Source organism: Equus quagga, chromosome 2, assembly GCF_021613505.1.
Source record: "Equus quagga isolate Etosha38 chromosome 2, UCLA_HA_Equagga_1.0, whole genome shotgun sequence".
Taxonomy (NCBI): Eukaryota; Metazoa; Chordata; class Mammalia; order Perissodactyla; family Equidae; genus Equus; species Equus quagga.
In genome coordinates, this window is record NC_060268.1 from 44,669,398 (window position 1) to 44,691,624 (window position 22,227).

A 22,227-nucleotide genomic window follows, 5' to 3' on the forward strand; every position below is an offset into this window, starting at 1 on the left:
GGTCACGGTAGTAGGCAGAATAATAGCTCCCCAAATATGTTCATGCTCTGATCCCCAGAACCTGTGAATATACTACAAGGCAAAGGGGAATGAATGTTGCTAATCAGCTAACCTTGAGATGGGGAGAATCTCCTGGGTTATCCAGATGGGCTCAATGTAATCTAAGATGCTACACTGCTGGCTTTGAAGTTGGAGGGAGGGGCCCTAAGGCAACGAATGGAGACAGCCTCTTGAAGCTGGAAAAGGCAAAGAAATGGATTCTCTCCCAAAGCCTCCGAAAGGAGCACAGCCCTGCACACAACATGACTTTAGCCCAGTCAGACCTGTGTTGAACTAGAAAAGAATAAATTTGTGTTGTTTCAAGCCACTTAAGTTTGAGGTAATTTGTTACGGCAGTGGTCGAAAACCAATGTAGTCCCATGACAGAACTGGAATAGCCTCTTAGTGCCAACCCAGAGCTCTATCACGTACCAATGCACTCCCCACGGAGGTCCAGCTGGAATCCTTTGTTGCATTCACACCGGTAGCTCCCAGGAGTTGGAATGCAGCGTCCATTTTGACAGAGATAGCGAAACAACTGACAGTAATCAGTGACATTGACTGGCAGCACCCCTAAAAGAATAACATTAAATCCCATTAAAATTATTTATAACTAGGGCATCTTTCATCAGCACTTAATCTAGCAATATTGGGCAAGCTACTGAATCATAAAGGATGGAGGAGACTCTGCACAAAGGTCCTCTGGTGTCAATAGAGCATCTTTCCATTCCTGACTACAGAGATCACGTGCCACCTGCTCCTCTGCCTGCTTCTCCTACTCCTTTCTCTGCATCACTCTCAAGCCTCCAGTTTGGGGGAATAACAAAAGCAGTGAGTTATCGGTATTTAACTACTTGCAAAACTGCTTTGCATGATATATAACCCAAAGTATAATCTTGTACCTCTTCTATTAATCCACGCTGTGAATCAGATTTAAATCGCTACCACTACTCTCCCACAGTTGGCTGAGAACGTCGATAACAAAAGGACATTAATCTCTGGAGAATATGAAACTTCTCATTTTTCCTTATGCGACAGGCAAACAAAGAAACTTACAAAACACCATGTAAACTAAAAATTTAATCTAAGAATTGTAAATTTATTCAATGACTAAAGTAGCATAAATGACAAAAAGAAGTTAAGTGATTAACGCAAGAAAGATAACCAGGTGACTTTTGAATTCTTACTTGGTGGTTCCCGAGATGGATATGGATATTCCACTGGTGGTCGAGGGGCCGGAAGTGGAGGTCCAGGAGGAAAGCCAGGAGGAACGGGATGAACCGGAGGAACAGGGCCAAGGGGCGGAGGAGGATATCCTGGTCTCTCGGGAATTACCATAGGGACAGAGCACAGCTTGTTGAAATCCTCTGGAAAAACAGAACACAACAGCTGAGCTGTAGCATATATCATAGGCTCATGGAAGTCATCTTTACTTTTGAAAGAAATCTTTGAATAAAACTGATCTTCAAACCATATAGAACAATTGAAAAAAAGGAAAAAAATACAACTGACTTCATTCTTTTTTCTGATACCTACAGGAGCAACCATATTGGAACAATAGTTCAAAGCCCAAAACACACTCGCCAGAGTGTGTACCACATGCCCCTCCCCAAACCTAGGACGTCTCTAACTATATCACAATTTGCCTCAGGGAAGAATAAAATGCCACTTTCTCCATCCAGTGCCACCTGCGGATCCCACAGGGCTCTAAAGAGAACACTAAAAAGCCTGGATTTTATTTTACGTGCAATGGGAAGCCACTGGAGGTCTTCCATGGGGGTGGGACATGATCAGATGAACATTTTCAAAAGATCAGTCTTACTGACACGTGGAGAATGTACCGGAGGGAGGCAAGACTGCTGCAGGAGACCACCGGCAAGATAATGATAGCTGGATGAGGGACACATGCTGGAATTGGACAGAAGTGGACAGATTTGAAGCATATTTTAGAGATAAATGGACAGTGCTTGGTAAAGGAGCAAATGTCAGAGCTGAGGCAACAGGAAATCAAGAATGACTTCTAGTTTTCTGGTTGAGCAGTTGGGTAGATGTTGGTGCCATTTACTGAGGCGGGAAACACTGCAGTGGGGCAGGTTTTGTGGGTAGAAGTCAAGTCTCGTTTTGAACAGATGAGTTTTGAGGTATCAAACATCCAAGTGGAGATGTCACATAGCAGTCATATAAGAGAGTTTGAAACCTAGAGGAGAAGTCTGGGCTGGATATAAGTTTCGGAGTTATCAGTAGAGAGGTGGTGTTTAAAGCCATGGAGATGGATGAGCTCGTCTAAGGAAGGTGTGGAAAGTGAAGAGAAGGGAGTATGGAGACAGAGCCCTAAGGAATACCTATTTGTAAAAGACAACAAAGTGAAGGAGAAGCAGCAGCCCAGGGGGCAGAAAGAATACCAGGGGGTGATGGGTCTGGTGGGAGTGCTGCATAAAGATCCCCTGAATTTGTGCACTATTTCCCTATGATTGCACATATAGGCTGATTGCTATTTTTCACAATGCTAGGTCTTTGTTAGAATAAATCATCTTTAGATTTGTGGCACATTTTTTCTGGGATTCTGAAGGTATTTTTAAACATTATCCAGGTTTCCAGGGGTGTATTTACTTAACTACTCATTTTCATGTCTCCTACAAGAAGCCATATTTTGTCATAGTTCCCTTCTATAAGTAAACTAACCCTGTCATTTTTTTAGTTCTTTTTTTCTCTCTTGCCAGAATGTTAATAATTTTATTATCACTGTCACACAGGAATTTTCCCATAGATATTTTCTATACTTTCATCCATTAATAGAAATTAAGCTAATATTTTCTTTTCCTTGTGGACTAAAATCCAACTATTCTAAGACACAGTAATATGTCTTACTGAAATGCATTCGTATTTCAACCTCATGGGATGTTCTGCCAATATACATGTGGCCAACTATCCCTAGCTACCTTGTGCCTTGTTGTTATTTGCTAGTCCAATACTAAAATTTCTTCAGTTATATTTGACATTTCCAACCCAGGTTGAGCCTGTGTTTTCAGAGAATTCTATTACCACATTTTAATTATTTTATACTGGGAATTTCAACCCACAGAGATTCTGTAGTACCTGACCGTATTTGAAAAGGATTATATACCGTTTGTATACATGCTTCCTTGAATCAGGATACTACAATCACTCTTGTCAAACTACAGTGATCCTTGTTATAGAATTACCACCTGGACATGCCATATCCATCATTTCCTGGCTACCTGCTTTTCGTCAAATTTCTACCACTAAGACTATGACAAGGATCTTTGAAGTCAAGGATCATATCTAACTCATGACTAATCCCCGCTCTCAGCCTAGCCATGCAAACTGCATACAAGAGGAATTCATTAACTATGTTGGATTTAATTCAGTGGCAATTATATTAAGGAACTCACTTTGCTTCTAAGCATCAATTCAGCCTTTCTCCTTTTTTTTGGTTTTTAGGACTTTATGAAAGAAGTTGGATAGCTCATCAGCATTTCTGCTAATCAGATGGGTATATTACTTTAAGAATGCCATTAAATTCATCTTAATCTCTCCAGAAAAGTGTATCAGACTGAATTCTGTATTCTTCCGTACTTTCTTCAGCTTAATAACTTTCCCATGAGACCTTCTACATTCAAGATCAGCAACCTGTGGCTAATTTTGTTTAGCATCTTTCTCATCTCCATTTAACCCAGAGATGATACTGATTTTTTTTTCTTGAGTGAAAAGCTGACCAACCTGAAATAATCCTTCCTATATCATCACTCTCCATTAGTTAAGAGCCCAGAGCTCTGTAGCACTGGTACTGGAATATCCGAGCAAACCCACACACACCTACCCGCAAATGAGTTTGCTCTAGCGGTCTTCTTTGCCTTGGGCCTATCTCAGGGCTGTGCATCTTTCATTGGTACACATGGGAGAGCAGCTCCCTGCAAAACCGCACAGGAGAAACAGGCCTTCTGCTCCATGTGTCCCAAAGTAGGTCTTCAGGCACCTAAACCTGCTCTAGTCCTCTCTCCTCTATTCAAGGCCTCAGCACAGGAAGGAATCCACATCTATGCTGCTGAATCCTAAGTTAACATATGTATCTAAAAAGCGATTCTCCTGGTACCCAAGCCACATGTCTTAGTAGGAAGTCATGTGTTTATAAATGTCGACCTACTAAATGGTTCCCTAGTGAACTAAGGAAGGTGGATTACTCTTTTAAGCCACATTCAATAAGCAAATCAGGCAGAATCCATGTCTTGTTATATGTTAAAATACAGGGAAAGATTTTATTGCTTCTTTAACCCACGTGTATAATTCTCAGCAAAAAGCAGAAATTTTACAGTAACACCTGTGAGCAGGTCTATAGCCCATGATGAAGGGAAACTCACATTCTGTGAACAGCACACTCTGAACTATTTCATTAACTCTGCATTTATCCGTCTCTACTTTCATTTTCTCTCCTAAAGTTCCCTGATTTAAACATACTTTTCAGAAATCAGATTGGAAGGGAGATGGGACCCCAGTTTTCACTTAGAATTGGTGGGAAAGATGTCACTTAATAAGCTGTTCACTCTACTTGAATTCCTCCTATAAGCAAGATTTTCTAGGTACTTCGGAAGTGTTAAAAAAAAGTATAAGGAATATGAATGGGATCTCCTAATGAGACTTATCAACTAGTAAAAAGGCAGTACATGAACACACGTAGGCACAAAGCGGAGCAGAGGGGATTTGTGCCGCAACAAAGCTGGAGCACTGAGCAAAAAGGCAGTGTTTCTAGCTGTGGTTATGTTGGGATGTTCATGGATCAGGTCGTGACTGAGAGGATCCTTAACAGACAAGAGGGGATGGCAGGGATGAGGAGGAGCGAGTAAGGCCCTGAACTGGGGAGATGTTTTAGAAAAAAGAACATTTGAATTCAGAAATGCTAAGACTGGGTTCAAGTAAAGCTTGATCATACAATTTAACTAGGAAATAAAGCTACTATAAAGAAGAATTAAAAGATGAACTCGGATCAGATTTGGGGACTCCCAACGCTAAGCAGTAAAATTTTATTTTCAAGAAATGGAGTGACTTGGACCACTGGATATTGCCTGAGTTCATCCTGGGAAATGTTTTCTGGATGTCTTTCTGTACATTTTCCCCAGATATAATTCTAAACTGGACGTCAGAGGAGCTCTGTTTTGGGAAATGTAGGTGGCAGCCGTGGACTCATGGAGACCAGTTAGGAAACTACGGCAATAGTTCAGAAGAGAGAAAATGAGCTCCATGTGGAAATGAGAGGAATATGACAGATAAAAGAGATACTGTGAAGAAAAAAACCCAACAGAATTTGACAACATGGAAGAGGAAAGTGTGCCAAATGTTAAGGAAGGAGGAAATGCATATCCAGAATAACTTACCTGGAAGGGTCTGAGAGAGTTCATTTTTATTCTTCTGAGCTTTTGAGGGCTACATGAGAGCCAAAAGGAATATAGGAGAATAATAGGAAACAAGTGCTTCCTGAAAAGGCTGCTATTCAGTGGTAACGGGCAAGCGAAGTAAGCAGCAGTAGCTAACACAGCATTGTATGCACAGACCTCTGTATTTTCCCACCTCATTATCTGGGGAAAGTCCCCTCAATGTCATCTCTTTTATTTTCTGGAATCTTTTGTACTTACCTGGGTTTCCACTATAGCTGCATCATGCACATTGCCCCTGGGCTTGTGGGGGTTGAACTGGGATATTCTGCAGATAACGGGAAGGGCTCTTACCTGTTGCTCTGATGGGACACATCTCAGGGGCGATGGTGGCCCCAGGAGACCAGCATCGGCCGACGTCACAGCAGCACTGCATCTTGGTTATGGACTGTGGCAGCTGGTTAGAACAACGCCCATTCGCCAGAGCTGTGTAACAGTATCCTGGGCGAACATCTGAGAGAACGAAGAAACACACACATAACATCAGCGAGATGCAACTTAGAACAACACTTTCCAGCTCCAGCACCTCCAGACTCCGCACTTGGGCTCTGGCAGGATGAACAGACACTCCTGCCCCTGGAAGGGAAGCTGCATGCACCGCTCAGGAACAATGCTTAGTCAGAAATCCTTTGTCTCACACCTTTCGCCCCTGCAAGCTGGTGCATTTGGCCAAAGTCCCACATTCCATCCCCAAGGTGGGAAGGAATGATCACAACCATGTGTGCCATAGGATAAGAGAGACTAAGAAAATCACTGGCAGTGACCGTTAATTAGGTATGAAGCCACATCTCTATACTGAAGGGAGAATGTGTTGTCCTTGGTTTCAAACTACTTAATTAGAGTCACTTTAGGCAAATATTGACATCAATCTATTTTAAAACAACATTAAGTCTGCACTATAGTCTACATTTCTAAAAGATCTTTCTTATTTTTCAGTCTGAAACTGTGAGTCAGACTTGTGAGATTTTTTTTAAAGGAGTCACCCACTGTGTAGTCGGACCCAATGCTCGTTAATCAAGATCTCCTTTCGTCCTGGGGCCCTGAGAGATTTTATAAGGCACTAATTATTGATAAGTTCAAAATGTACGTGATTCCAAGTTCTTAGTCCTACAGGATACAATGGTTCTTGAAATTTTTTCTTCTGGCAGAAAGGTATCTTCTCAAAGCAACACGGGAAGACACAGTTCTCTATATCGCTTTTATTGGGTTACGTCATGTCTGACTGCCATGACAACACTGACACACTGAAGCACAACTCTGGGCTACCAAAAAAGACCCTGTGACATAGGAGAAGCCTGACTGCTTCATGGACCTTGAAGGGGTACCATGAGCTGGAGGAGGCAGGAAGCCAGGTGCAGAACACTTAGATCTACCAACATGTGTTGAGATTGTACCTCTCTCCACGTCAAATACATCTCTGTACAGTCTATATAGAATCAAGTTGTGAAAAATAAACAATATTTTAAATATGCTTGTCATGTGGAGGACTATAAGTGTGAAATCCTTTTGTAAAGTGATTTCACAGTCAACACTCCAAGCCTATGTTTCCTGTAAATCTAAATTTTAAACATCAAATCTGATGAAAGAGGGTCATACCTATAATCGTTTTCATCTACATCATTCTTAAGAACACAAAGCCTTCAAATCTTGAGGGTTGCCATACATTTAAAAAAACGAAATAAAATAAAAAACAGACCTAACTTAGAAACGTTGAAATTATTAACATCAAGTGAAGAAGGCTACAACAAACCTAGACAAACCATGAAAGAAAATTATAGGTCAGCTTTAAAGGATGCAAGATTATTTCTGAGAAGTACTTAAAACCACTAGCAAGTATAAATGTGCTTTCTAGAAATTTTTTGTGGTCCCAGTTCCTGAACCTCTGGTCAGACTAACACTCTCAGCAAAGAGGCAGGACAAGTTTTATTCCAGCCCGGTCCAGGGTAAAAGGCTAGAGAGAGAAGTGCAGACAAGGTATGCTCTGTGAAGCCATGGGTGGCACCTCCCCTATGAAGAAGGGGGAGAAATAGAATTTTCTACTTCCTAATTTTCATTGCCTTAAAGCCACTAATACTTTATACATTTGGGGATTAGTAAATATTTTGGGCATGGAAACCAAAGGCTGTTAAGAATGGGAAGAGATGTTCAAAACTGGCTTATATCCCAGCTTCAAATGAATTTGGTGGTCAAAACTCAGCGTAAACTCTTGACCAAAGTTTGTATATATAATTTCCAGCGCGGGCTCTATCTTTCAGAGCTGGGACCTACGGCTGCCAACAGCAAACTCTTAAAGGGCTAATGTCTACAATTTTGCAGATTAACTATGAACTATTTTGCTGCCCATCTGGCTGACCTGTATGTTAAATCAATGAGTTAGAGACTCTTGATCAAAATGGTAAATGCTGGGGCTTAAAAAATTACCAGCCTTGGTTGGGCTGTGGGCAGTCTCCGATTTACAAATGGCACCTGCACATACAATAATCATCTTGCTAATTTCTTTTTTCGCAGAAGAGCTTTTGTTAAAAATACATACATTAACACAAATTATAATTTTAAAGAAACCTAAGGGCTAATAAGTAAAGGGTAAGGGAAAAGTTGTGAAAACCAGGCACCATTTGGAGGCATTGACCCCTGGGCACACCAGCCTGAAGTTTTCCATGTCACCAGGTAGCAGTGGCAAAGGAAGCAGGAAGGAAACCATTCTGGTGCTGCATCACTTTGCACAGAGTGTACGGGGTGGCTTTAGGATAATCTGAAGACCTATGGGAGCCAAGGGAGAAGAATATTAGGACCTGGAGGAGACAACGGGAGGTAGGAGGAACTACAGACACCTTCACCTATTTTAAATTTACTCTGGCCAAGACATCTGGCAGAGAAAGAGAGAAAACTTTCCATCTTTATTCTCTTCTGAATCACTTGGCACTTCCTCTCAGGACCCAGAAATCACATTATATCAAAACAAATACGCTCTGGACTAAATAGGTGTTTGCAGGCCATCCTAGCCTATCAATAGGCCTCTCCTAACCAATCATAACATTGTTGTGTCCAACCAAGAGCTAGGAGCTTTGAGGCCCAAACTGGGTTCAGGACATCTTTAGGACTCCCAAGAACTGAGACAGAACATACTAATATGAAAAGGTCATATGAAAATGCTACACAAAGCATTATAAAGTACTAAAGGAAGACCACGGAGCAAAAATTAAAAGAAAATAATACTGCAAGACAAAGGGAGTGTTGGGGCTGGGGCGTCTGGGAGTCTCAGAACAAGGGAACAGTTGGAATTTCATGACTAGAAGAGCTGTATAAGGAAGATACTGTATCTCACTATTACATATGGGGTTTCCTGTTGGTTAGATTTACTAATTCCAAACAACCAACTTACCAACAAACCTTGGATTTGTTCATAAATTGGAGACTATATGTATTTTCTTGCCACGAGGCATAATTTTGGGGGTCTCTGTGGTTTACCATAGCAGGAAATATCAGCATCAGGGAAGGGAGAAATGTCATTTGGGTCATTTTCTATAACAAGTTGCTAATTATGGGCACAGTAAAGTTCCGAGGAAGGAGAAACAGTGCTTGCCTAGGGGTACGGGCAAGCACAGGTTTTCTGCATCCGCTGTTCATTTGGGAGAAAGCAAAGTGGGGAGGCCGCACTGAGGATTCAGGCCCAAGTTGGAATCCCTACTCCCTCATTTATTAATTAGGCCAAATTCTTTTATCTAAACTCTCTAAACCTCAGCTTCTTCCAATCTACAGTACTGCTGTAAACGTTAAGTCAGATAATTTCCATAAAACCTAGGAGGTGACCCATGAATCTCAGTTCCTTCCTTTGTAAAAAGTTAGGATGGATAGATTTGGTAAAAAGAAAAGAACTTTAAAAATGTAAACTATCTACTATGTAAATATGTTTTAATCATTTTAATGTCATTTGGGGCTCCCTTTGAGGGTTAAAAAAAAATCTCCCTATTATCTGGCCAAGGAAAGAACTTCTGATCTACTTCTCTGCTGAGCACATCCACTGGAGGGCACGCACCCACTGGGACAGTTTGGGTAGAAAAAGGAGGTACATGAATCGCCCTTGCCATTCTTTCACTGCAGTTCCAATGTCTATGGATAGATCCTGGAAAATCAGGCAAGCCAGGCACCACCATTGTTTCCAAGGAAAAGTCCAGAGATGCTTCCTTCACTCGTTGTCTTTATTCAAATATCAACTGTAAGAGACTGCCCTCAGCTTTTATTATAAATTACTAAGTAAAAAGGAATTCAGAATTTCAAGTGCAATTCAGTTTTGGTCTGCAATTCACGGCTTGTGGTAAGGATGTGACACAGCTGAGTGTCTGAAAATATGGGCCAGAAACAAACATCAAAAGATAGCTTTCATTTTTCTCCTAGGCCATGTGCCACAGGCTTCCTAGCTTTGCCCTAATAATAAGGAATTACTCATTTTGGTATTCAACAAATACTTATTGTTCACCTATGACATGCAAGAGATTGTGCTGAGAACCACAGAGGATATAAGGATAGCCGTTATGAGTCTTCCAGGAGACAAAAACACACGGATGCAGAATTTCCCTATAAGGCCATTTATGAGAAGCATATCCTCAGGTAAGGGAGGAATGGTTTCAGGCAAGCTGATCTGGGACATCTTCAAAGACAGAGAACCTGAGTAGAAGTGTGAAAGGTGCTTGAGTTGGGAAGCAGAGAAGTCTGAGTGGTGTACCACGCACGATGAAAGGCACGACAGAAGTGCCATGAACGGCCTGTTTGGGGATGAGAAGCAGGGACCGTGCTGACAAGTTAGCAAGGTTGGGAGGGGTCAGGGTGCGAAGCCCATTAACTATTAGTCTGTGCACTCTAGAACTTAAACTTTATCCTAGAATACCAAACTTTGAAGGTAGTGCAGGCATTGTTAAATCCAGCCGTTGTTAAATCTATTCTTTTAAACAACAGAATCCCTTATTTAATTGCTATTTTACATTGAAGCCTAACACCCACACAGACAAAAGCAGAGTTGTCTGGAGTGTGTGCATGGGGTGGGGGGAGGCAGGAACCCTTTCCACTCAGCCTCCCCCCTTTCACTGCCCTCCCACCCTTGCTCCAACCTCAGCAGATCTGGAGGGCTTCCCAGCACCTAAAGGATCCATGGGCGACACACCAAAACCCATTAATTTCCAAGTCCTAATGGAAAACTACCAGAGGCTTTTGAGTAAGAGGGTTATTTAATCAAAGCATATTTTAGGAAGATAAATTCAACAAGATGGTTTGTAGAGAAGCCAGGAAGCAGGGAGATCAATTAAGAGATTATTGCAAGGAAGATGGGCATGGATGTTAGCTCAGGGGCAGTCTTCCTCAGCAAAAAGAGGAGGATTGGCAGTAGTTAGCTCAGGGCTAATCTTCCTCAAAAAAAAAAAAAAAAAGAGATTATTGCAAAATTTCAGACCTAAATTGACAGAGGTCCCAGGAAATGACTGAAGTGGGGGTAGGGTAAAAAGAGAGAGGAGTCAAGGATGGCTTCAAGGTTTGACACTGGCATAATTGCAAAGTTAATTTATAGACTGAGGATGTCCATAGGATCTCCTGGATCATTCCTCTGTATGGGAGGCAAAAATCCCCAAACAAGACCACAAGTTGCCTCTGTTCTTTAGGAGGGAGCTCAACTGCTTAACAGATTTCATAAACGTACACTTCACATCAAGTGAGAAATGTCCCCCTTAACAATCCTGCCTAGAGAGATGTTCTTTATGGAACTGGTTTACAGAAACCATGCACGCTGTTGATAATGAAACCTACCTATGCATCTGGTACCATCGGGGGAAGTGTAAAAACCGGGGGGACATTTGCAAAAGTAACTGCTGACTGTGTTCGTACATTCGCCTCCATCACAGATTCCAGGAATGGTGCTGCATTCATCAATATCTGGAACATAAAGAAGAGTTTCAGTGTTCCTGGAACACAGTATAATACGGTTCATCATTACATTCTGTAATGAAACAGCGATCCTTACAGAATAACACTGCATGTAAAGTAGTCAATTCAAAGGATGAGGGCTTCTTCTCTCAACACAAGCTTACCTAAAGAATTTACCAAATGCAAGAGATTAGAGCAAAACAAAAGAAACTTCTTTAAAATCTAAAAGTGTGCGCTGTTGTTTCACCAAGTAGCTATAGCTTGCTAATATTCCAAATGTCATTTATTTAAAATTTTGTTTTCCTCGTCCTCTCCATATTTTGCATTGAGTGAAGCTCCCTTTCTATTTACCCTGTAACTTAGAACATTTCTTCTCCAGTCTAAGTACTGCTCTTCACTTATAAAACAGAATAGAGTTCTAAGTGGACCAGATTCAAGTGTCTTCTGACTCAGGTTCACCCTGTTAGTCAAAAAGGCAGCAATGACACCGTTTACACGCAGTTTAACTTTTTTAAAAGCAAAATCCCCATTATTCTATGCTGGGCTAGAGGCTAAACCAAACAATATTTCGCTGCTTATATTAGAGTCAATGCTAACATAAACAGCACTGTCATTGCGAAGCTGTGTAACAGTAAAGGTGCATATTCTATTCTGGCAGATGAAAATTTTATTGGAGTCAGTGAAAGTCAGGCAGAGAAACAGCCAAGGACAGAGCCTGAGGTTCTAGAGTTGGCATAACACCTCAAGGCACATTTTACGACAGTTCTTTAACATCCATCCTCCTATATGTACCAAGCACATTCCTATTTCAGACCAACAAAAAGGCAAACAAGCATATCAAGGAGCCTGGAGGATTCAACAACCTCATTTAAGGATTAAGGAGGATATAACAATGCAAAAGTGTTAAGAAGACTATACCTTTCTCAAAGTGTCCTTAAAAGTTAATGTCTGAGCCATATAACGCCCATCAAAGATCATGCGAGAAGATAGTGTCTATTAAAAGAAATATTTTTCTACCCGTTAGTATAAACGATTGCCATCATCCTTATTAAGGCCACTTAACATACATCAATATCCAAAGAGGTTATTTAAGTGACAGAATATATCAGAAAAAGTGATTTAGAAAACAGAATTAACTTTGGCAGGATGAAGGAAACACCTTCTTTCATGTGCTGGTTAGGTTCCATTTGGACACTCTACTAAAGATTATAACAACAATAAGAAGAAGAGTTAACGTGTTGAGTGCCAGGCGTTGTCTAAACACTTCATATGTGTCAACTCATTTAATCTTCACTGTAGAGGTAGGATCATAGAACATGATTTTTATAATTCTGGTGACCAGGAGGTGGCCCTGGCATGAGGGGCCCACCCGCTGGCACAGTAGTTAAGTTCACGTGTTCTGCTATGGCAGCCCGAGGTTCGCAGGTTCAGATGCTAGGTGCAGACCTACACACCACTCATCAAGCCATGCTGTGGCAGCATCCCATATGTAAAATAGAGGGAGACTGGCACAGCTGTTGGCTCAGGGTGAATCTTCCTTAAGCAAAAAGAGGGAGATTGGCAATAGCTGTTAGCTCAGGGCCAATGTGCCTCACAAGAAAAAAAGAAGAAGAAAACTGGCATGAATAAAACCCAAAATAAGAGCAAAGAGGTTCATTTATAAAGTAATATTAAACACAGGCCTCCAACTGCCAGGGGCTGGGTGAGGGGAGGGGGCAGGATTTCCACTTAGGTGCGTGCCCTCAAAGTCCACAGGTCAGGAAATACACCGTTGGTGCACACCTCCCTAATTTTCACACAAAGATAAAACTACCAGGCCCAATTGTTCAATTTGCAGAGCTTAAATGGCTCTCAATTCCCTTCACTGTCCTCTCCTCAACGACACACCCTTTTTCCTTCATGTGTCTACGGCCTTTCTACTTTCCTGAACCACCTCACTTCTCAGTCCCATTGCTTCATAGTGATGGAAGCAAGAGTTCTGATTTCAAGACCAGGCTGTGGTGGAAGTCCCTGAGAGTAAAACACTGCAGTAGAGCATTTGAATTAGAATCAGTTACACTCTGAAACTCATCCATACTAATATATTATTTCTCCAGGCTCTTACCACTCTGTGGTTATCTCTTTTCAATAACATTTCAGGGATCCCAAGTAGGAGAGAATTTGAGAACAGTGGCTTTCTCAGAGTTTCTGTAAGTCAGTCTGTATCAACGCCAGCCATAAAAGGAAATCAGTTTAAGGGGCCTGGTTGGGAGAGCAGCTGGGCTGGGAAGAGCTCCTTCCGGGCTCTGGACACTTCCCCGTGTCCTTGGGGCAGGAGGGAGACACAGAATTGCTGGGAAGTAGCTATCCCTTGTAGCTGCCCGTGGCCTCACTGGCTTCTTGCTGTAAGCCTGAGAAGGGGCACAAATGGTAGGTTCCTTCCCTCCTGATTTACTGCCCCTGTCCTTCATTCTTGTTCTTCCTTCTCATCCCTCTATCGCATCTGCTCTTCCTGAGCGTTCCTCTTATCCCTTGGCCACTTCCCTATCCTGGGGCTCCTCCAGCAGGAGGGGAGGAAGGAGTGTTGGGGGCAGATGGGATGGAGCGTGGTCTCAGTTCTGGGACAGGCATCACCGGGACACTCAGCCATTCAAGAGCTCCCTCCAAGATCATGGACGTGTACCATGAATGAGATGGAAGCCAGTTAACCTGATCTTGACTGTCTAGGATTACTAATAAAGAGAGAGAAAAAAATAAACTAAAAATTGTGGCAGCTGTTTAAAAGGAAATGTGACGCTCATAATTATGAATGCCTCCAAGCCTGTGAGATGAACCTTGCTGTATTATCTACACGAAATCCAGTGTAAAATGTGTGACTGAAACATAAACAAGCTGATTCTTCAAGTCACATCAAAACAAACATCAGCCAAACTCTTCCATAGTCACACCATCTACACCAGCTTGCATGGTTTCTTATTCATGCAGCACCAGCTGTCTGATCACAACTGGAAAATAATGAGAAACGTGAAGATGGGGTCTGGGTTGCAGAAGTGGAAAGAACCCCAGATACCATCTTGTTCAACCTCCTCATTTGAAAGTTGAAGTAACTCAGAGATGGTAACCGACTTGTCCAAGATCACACAGAGGATGAGGGACATTACCTGGATTAGGGCCAGGTCTACCTATTTCCAGGGCCCTTATGCCTCTACCGCAGAGATTTTGTTCAGCAAGTGTATAGGGAGCCAGAGACCTTGAAGTGGGAGGGTCAAGGGCCAGCAAACAACTGCAGACGATGGAGCCCTATCTATGGCAATGGGTTAAGTAGCCCCAGGAATTCTCCTTGGTGCCTGAGAGGAGAAGAGCCGCTAAGAGCAAGTAGCCAACAGATAAATATGTCATTATTTTAGAAAGGGGAAGTCTTAAGGTTTTGGACTCACACATTAGGGAGTGCATGGACTTAAAAGCTACATTTTTAAAAATCCTTTGCATCATGCAATGCTATTATAATTGCCAAAGGCTGGGCTGGCGATAATCTAAATCCCAAAATATTAGTGGTTAATTAGGAATCCAAGGGACTTCTTCCAGAAATAAAATTTAATCCTTTAATTAGACTTTTTATTTCTTAATTTCCTCCCACAGTAACCTATGCAAATACGGGCTTGGTTTCCAAAAAGAAAAGGCTCATGTGTTCTTTCAGTGTGCACACTCGAGTCATTGGAAAAATCAACAGTGAAGGTGGGCATGAACTCTGTTTCCCTTTTTCTCAAATCACAGCTATAAATCTCAATCTCTTTCATCTTAAATTCATGAAAATTTAATAATTGTTACTTAATCGCTTCAGCTTGTTAATTTACACTTCAAATGTTCCTAAATTGTATGTGTTGAGATAAAACTTAGTCTGTGACTTTTTTTAAGTTTTGGGAAAGGGGGGTATTTTAACAAGTAAGAGAGAATTCTGCAAAAAGAAGCTCTCACGAAAAGCTGCTTTCACCAAAACTGAGGGGGTGAAGGTTAGCATCTTATAAACTTGCTAAAACCAACTTTTTATTGAATTGGTTTTTTAAAAAAATTACTGCGGGCTCCCAGGTACCCACATCCTTTCTCTCCAAGTCAAGAGGAAGATACACTTAAAAAGCCACTTGAAGTAATGGCAAAGGTACCAGAACAATTTTCACAAGGGCACAGAATCCCACTGTGGCCTGACTATCTTTCTAGGGCACAGAGGTGGTCTCTTCATTCTTTTAGTGGTGTAGGCGAGATTTTCCAGAATTCCTTCTATGGACCATCTAGAAATCATCCCATGCCCAGAGTTATGCCATCCCCATTTTGAGGCGCTGGAGCAGGAGAAGAGCAAGAGAGTTGATGGAGGGGACCCAGCTCACCAAGCGTTCTCAGAGAACTTTTGACCACTTTCCTCCCAGAGTAAGACAGGGCAACAAGGCCCAATCCAGCCTCCAGGCCAGAGTACAAGTAGGACTAACAGGATATTTTCTTCCAATATCAATTTTGCATAGAAAAATAAAAAGGTAGGGGAAAAAAACCATCATCTGAATTTAATGTAACAGTAGATGGCAAAGGGGGAAAAAAAAAGGTCTAGTCAAAAGTATTCTGTTTTTATCTTGCTACTGACTTCAATATGTAGCCGGGAAAAAAAAAAAAAATTGTGGAAAAGGATTAAGTAATTCTCAGACTGAATTTTTGGTCCATTGGTTACACCACCATAATAGGTTTCTTAGCATTAATAAAAGGATTTTGAATCATTTTTCTTTCAGTCTGAGTATTAAATCTGTGTGTCTTCTGTCTAGTTCACAACCATAGAAGGTGATCAGTCCTGAGTGATGTTAACTGACTAGTCTGAGTGAAAGGCAAGGAATGCAGGAAAGCAATTCTAGCCCAGGTGCAAAGCTTTAATAACTCCAAAAAACAAACACAGACTGGACAAGTCATATGGACCATGTTGCCCAAAATCTTAAAGCTGATTCTGTCTCTTGAAACTGAAAATATGAAGCTGAGAAAAAGGCTCAAGATGTAAGACACACCCCACTGTTCATTGCATTTGATAAAACTTTATAGCTTATTAATGTCATACAAAGAGATGTATGACAATGCCTGAAAATGCATACCATAATATTTTAAATCTTTTGAAATATTAGAAAACATAGTTGTTAAAGTAGAGGTAACGGCTTATATCTAGGAAAGAAGACAATGTAAAATGGTACAATAAGCACCTGAGTTTGAGTCAAAAGATGTAAATTTGAACATTATGTGAATGACCTCAGACAGGGCACTGAACATACCCAAGACACAGATCCTTAATTTATAATGTGAAAGGGTGGCACCAGGTAAGTCCTTTGCTTCTTTCAGTATCAAAATTCTCTGCTTCTAACTTAATCCACAATATAACTTCTAAAATACACTGGCCTATAGAAAGTCAACTTTACTGTTCTTTGAAACTTACTATATATATATATATATTTTTATGCTTTTTTGGTGAGGAAGATTGGCCCTGAGCTAACATCTGTTGCCAACCTTCCTCTTTCTTTTTTTCTCCCTAAAGCCCCAGTACATAGTTATATATCCTAATTGCAAGTCGTCATTTGAGTTCTTCTATGTGGGACCCTGCCACAGCATGGCTTGATGAGCAGTGTGTAGATCTGTGCCCAGGATCTGAATCAGCAAAACCCAGAGCCACCGAAGTGGAGCACACAAACTTAACCACTCGGCCATGAGGCCGGCCCCAAAACTTACAATATTTTTAAGAAGCCCTACTTCTTTAATAAGAACATAAATTTTTTCACAGCTACCTCAACTGTTTATAGCATGTTCAAGAACATATCATAAATTCTATGATGATTAAAAACTTAAAATCAACTCTAACTCATAAAGATAATTCTATCAGAGTTAGATTATTCAGTTTCAGGGTAAGTAGATATTAAACGTCTTATATGTAATTTATGAATTGCACTTCAAATTTTAAAGCTGTCTTTCACATGCGTGATATACCGGAGCGATCAACAAAGAAAGATTAATGATCCAAGCCCAGGCAAGTGACTATTCCTCATTGCTAGGGTTTAGGGATATAGCGCACATATCTAAAAGAAAGTGTATCAACAAAAGTGCACGTGTCTAAATGAAACCTCGTATCACATCAGATAGAGTGAGTCATGAAGGAAGAAAAAAGTTTTCTCTGCTGAGCTTGATAAGAGATGTAGTGTTGAGAAGGCTGTTACATTATTGTCAGACATTACACATATAAGGTACACGCACTCACCAAAGGAAAGAGAGTTTAGTGTCGCCCACTTATTTCCTGGATGTTTTCCTCTCATGAAAAAAGTATTTATTACACTTGGAAGTCAAATCTCTTTTTGGCGAACGGCAGTAGTGGTGGGTATGAACACATTCTCTGTATATGCATTTTTAGAAACTTAATCTATAAACTAAATTCAAATATATAAATATACCTCAAATTATTTTCCTGTTTGATTAATATTAAAAGGTGTCCATTTGATGGGCAGAAAAGAAAACCCTAAACTTGCACTAGGAGCATAAATATAAGAGTTAATAGCTCTCTCAGAAAAAAATCAAATATACATTTTAACTTGAAAAACATCAGGAGATATGTCATTCTGAATGATATGTAATGATCACATTTAAATTTACGTCTCTAGAACTATGCAAAAACATGTGTCTTGAACATTTTAACCCAAATATTGGTTCAAAAATATTTCATGTTTTAATATTTAATTTGATTCAGATGGATCTCTTATTTTGGGTCTATAAAAGTGGAAAAAGCTGCAGGGTTTTTCTGGTTCAATAGCACAAAGGCATATTATTCCTGGTAAGAATATTATATTTACACATTCACAGGAATGATAAAGACAGAAGGATTTAGGAACAATTTGCAAAAAAGCTTGTCACTGATTTGGGTTTTGCCTGCGCCCCCCACCCCTTAACTACAAACCATGATATTTCTTACCTTCACATTTTTGTGTCACTTCATTAAATTTGTGTCCAGCCGGGCATTTGCACTCAAAAGACCCAACAGTATTAATGCAATTTCCTCCTTGACAGAGCCCAGGGATGGCCTGGCATTCATCCACATCTGTCAGATTTTAGGAGAAAGAGAGAAAGATTCATATAAAATTCATTGCAGAAGAAAATGTGATAGTTTGTCCACAATTATATTACCATAGTTATATCAATGAGTTATTTGTCCTTCATAATATTTGGAATATAATGAGAGAAACTATTTCTCACCATTATGTTATATAAAATAAATTGAGTAATATAATTTGGTCAATAATGTTCTATTAGAAGTCACAAGAATTCTTTATTGCCCCACCTGCCATCTTTTCTCACGTAGAAGAGAATATTTGTACTAACTTTTGTGGGTTTTATTATGCCTGCTGCAAAGTACAAGGATACAATGATCAGAATGTGGACAGTAATAACTACAATTATTCAAGAAATCTTTAGACTCAAAATCAACACATTTCTATAATAAAACTGTCTTTAAGAGTTGTATTGAGTGATTCAGTTAAAACAGAATTTACTTAAGATCACTCAGACTACACAAGACAGCTAATGTTTTTATATAAATGAAATGGAAAATTTTCACCTTACATTCTGAAGAATTGTCTTACGCAGTAAAAATTAACAAGCCAGGAAATTAGGCCCAGAAGTGAGCGATATCCTCAGACGAATGTGCAGACTCACCTTGCTGGCAGGGCAGCCGCCAGTGGGAACCCTTTTAAACGTAAGTCAGATCATGTCCCTCCTCAGCTTAAAGTTCAAGTCCATACTAAATCCTAGAAGAGTCTACCTCACCCCTCTACTCTCTGACCTCATCTCCTAACCTTTCCCTCTCTCACTCCTCTCCATACACACTGGCTTCCTTGCCATTCCTCAAGTACACCCAGGATGCACTCTCCTCAGGGTTTTGTAGCGGTGGCCTGTCTGCCTGAACTATTCCTCCTCCACAGAGCTGCACGGTTCGTGCTGTCCCATCCATCAGGTGTCTGCTCCACTGTAGCAGTGGACCCTTCCCATCCCAGTCCAATAGCAACACCCCAGTCCTCTCTCTCCCCATCACTCAGCTAACTCATCACTTACTCACTCTGCTCATTTTTCCCCATAGGACAAATCACCAACTGACCTAATAAATATCTGTTTGCTTTGTTTTGTTTTACAAGTCAACTGTCTTCAATATAAGTTTCCAAAGAGAAGGTTCTTTGTCCATTTTGTTCACTGCTAAAACCTTACCACCTAAAGAATAACTGTGATCCTATGTGAAACCTCAAATATTAACCTTCCAGGAACAAAAGTAATCATTCCAGGCTCATTAGAAAGATCGTAAAACTGCATGTACATTCTCTCCATCTCTTCAACCATAACACACAGAAGTCTGGTTTAATAAGAAGCCCCAGGGAGGCAGTCTAACTTTTCTTCCTCTACTTGGGGAATTTTATAAGAAATTGTGAAGGCTGGTGGACTCTTTAGCTTTACTCTTCACGTGTGAAGCGAGAGAGCAATTGCCAATTGTAAGATTTCTAATAATCTGTGTTCTTGAGAGAAGTTGCCACGCAGGAAAAGGGGTGCTAAAGGAACAACAATTTATTTCGGTATAAAAGTGTCACTTACTGTTTTAAATGGAATGTCCTGGCCCACAAATGAATGACTAATATGTGAAGTACAATTAGATTATGTTTTATAGCTGATCTCTATTTGTCTTAGACCAGAATTTTCCATCCTCTTGATATGTTCAATATGTTTATTAAAATGTTATTTGAAATTAAAATTGGACATTAAGCAAAACTAGATAGTGTCATTGATTGTCATTTTTAGCCAAGAGGAAATATATAGGAGGGCGTTTCTCTGCCGGCCATACATTCCACAGCTGAAGACAGAATAATCTCCTTTATGAACCCATTTGCCCACAGACCCTCACATCTGGCCTAAGGTCTAAAAACACCAGCAAGGAGACAGAGCCCCAAGCTGACAGCAGAATCTCTCCAAAGAAAGTAGCCAAACCTGGAGAATTTCATCCTCAAAGTGGCAACAGAACTGCCATTTTGATTCCATGGGTTTTCACAAATTTTCTTAAAAAAACTTTTTTTTCCCTTGAATGTTGAATAGTAGAGTCAGAAAGAGACAGAAAGAAAATGCTGGAGAAGTTTAGATTGTATGAAATGAATAGCAAAGCTAAAGAAAAGCAGCTCTTCCCTCTCCCTCTTCATTCTCTTTCCTCCAATTCTCATAGCACCTCCACTTCTGACAAGGACCCATGGACAGGCAGCCGGGCACTGTCACTGTCAATGAGTTCATGGGTATTAGCTGACTTCAGAACACCAAGACTAAGAATTTCTTCAAAACTCACTCAGACTTCTAAGGATGAGAAAAATAAGAAGGCACCAAAGAAAAGGGGAACTAAACTTACTCTTTATTTTATAAAATCATACAATCTACCCCTTTGCAATTCTAGGGTTTCCAAGTGACTTCTTGCTGCTCCTGACATTCAGAAGGATACACTCAAGAGCATACAAAGGAACTGTATGTTGGACATAGAAGCCAGGGGCCAGGACCAACAGCATTTATCAGAAGTGAAATTTACTGAAGCATAATTTAATAGAGGACCCACAGAACTGTGTGATTAAGCTCAAGTTCTGTTTTATTGCATATTATCCTTAGAACGAACACATAGAACAAAACCAAACTAGTATCTATTTGCCTCAGAAAAGCATACCCTGAATTTTCTGAAAATATCGCAGTATGCTAAAAAAGCACTGAAGATGTCGAAAGGAAACAGATACAGCCTGGGAGTTTTCAGTCCCATCAGTTTAGTGTGGAGCTGCCTCTGTTCACTTCCTCCTGTTTCCTGCCAGACATCCAGACAATAAAAGAATTTGTACAGCTGGAAGAACAGGAGTAAAAGCCAAAAACAGGGTAAGGGCTTCTATGGGAGGCAGGAGAAGAAGTAAGCAGGCGACATCTGGGGATATTTAAAACTATGAAACAAATCCTAATTTATTTCTGACTTGTGAAAAAATAAAGCATAACGCAGCATGTAAAATGGAGAGAGGAACAATTTTCTTCAGGTCAACTAAGTACAACCCATGAGACAGAGGAACTCCAACAATTTCAAATGAAGGAAAAAAAATTAAGAAAAACAAATTAACTTGTTCACAAATTTTGCTTTGTGTTTATACCCAGCATTACTATAATGCACAGCATTGCTGTAAACAGAATCATACCACCCCATGGAAACAACTCTGAGGTCAGCGGGGAGAAACGGCTGGCAAGGAAAAATCCAAGGAGACCAGCTGCTCTCTCGTGAGCCATGCTCCTAATGCCTAAGTTGGACATCATGCCGTCAGCGAAATCGTGAAGTTATGTCTCTGACACTGCTTTTCCATTCTCTCCAACTCCATTGGAGAATGGCTCTCCAGAGCAAATAAGATGAATCCATTAATAATTCCATCAGCCTATGGTTTACCTTGACAAGCTCCTGTGCGGATATTTGGAATGAAGCCTCGGCGACAGGGGTGGGGCTGGGCAGGGCACATCTCACAGGGGTGGCCCCAGGCTCGGCCGACTGTGGCACAGCAGAGCGTTTTTGTACAGACAATCCCGCTGAGCTGTCCCTGGCACATCTGGTTGCTGATCACAGTAAAACACGGGCCTGTCCTGTAATCTGAAAATAAAGAAGGAGAATTCCATAAAAGTCCAGAAAAAGCAGGAATCATCACACGGAGGAACAGCTGGGCCCATCTTCCTTGACTCCATTGGCAAACAGTCTTCATGTGAAGCCTTGGGCAGACCACTCTACCTCTGAACCCCATTTTCCTCACTCACA

General features: G+C 40.8%; 1 protein-coding gene across 2 annotated transcripts in view; it reads right to left on the reverse strand.

Annotated features, from left to right (window-relative positions):
* Positions 1-22,227, reverse strand: part of FBN1 (fibrillin 1) — a 227,174-nt gene that overhangs the window by 102,989 nt on the left and 101,958 nt on the right. For both annotated transcript variants that reach the window (XM_046652577.1, XM_046652578.1), the window contains exons 7-12: positions 21,868-22,065; positions 18,352-18,477; positions 11,280-11,405; positions 5,781-5,939; positions 1,227-1,406; positions 472-612 (exon numbers count right to left, since the gene is read on the reverse strand). In XM_046652577.1, coding sequence (XP_046508533.1) covers positions 472-612; positions 1,227-1,406; positions 5,781-5,939; positions 11,280-11,405; positions 18,352-18,477; positions 21,868-22,065 — 930 coding nt within the window. The remainder of the gene's footprint in view (positions 1-471; positions 613-1,226; positions 1,407-5,780; positions 5,940-11,279; positions 11,406-18,351; positions 18,478-21,867; positions 22,066-22,227) is intronic.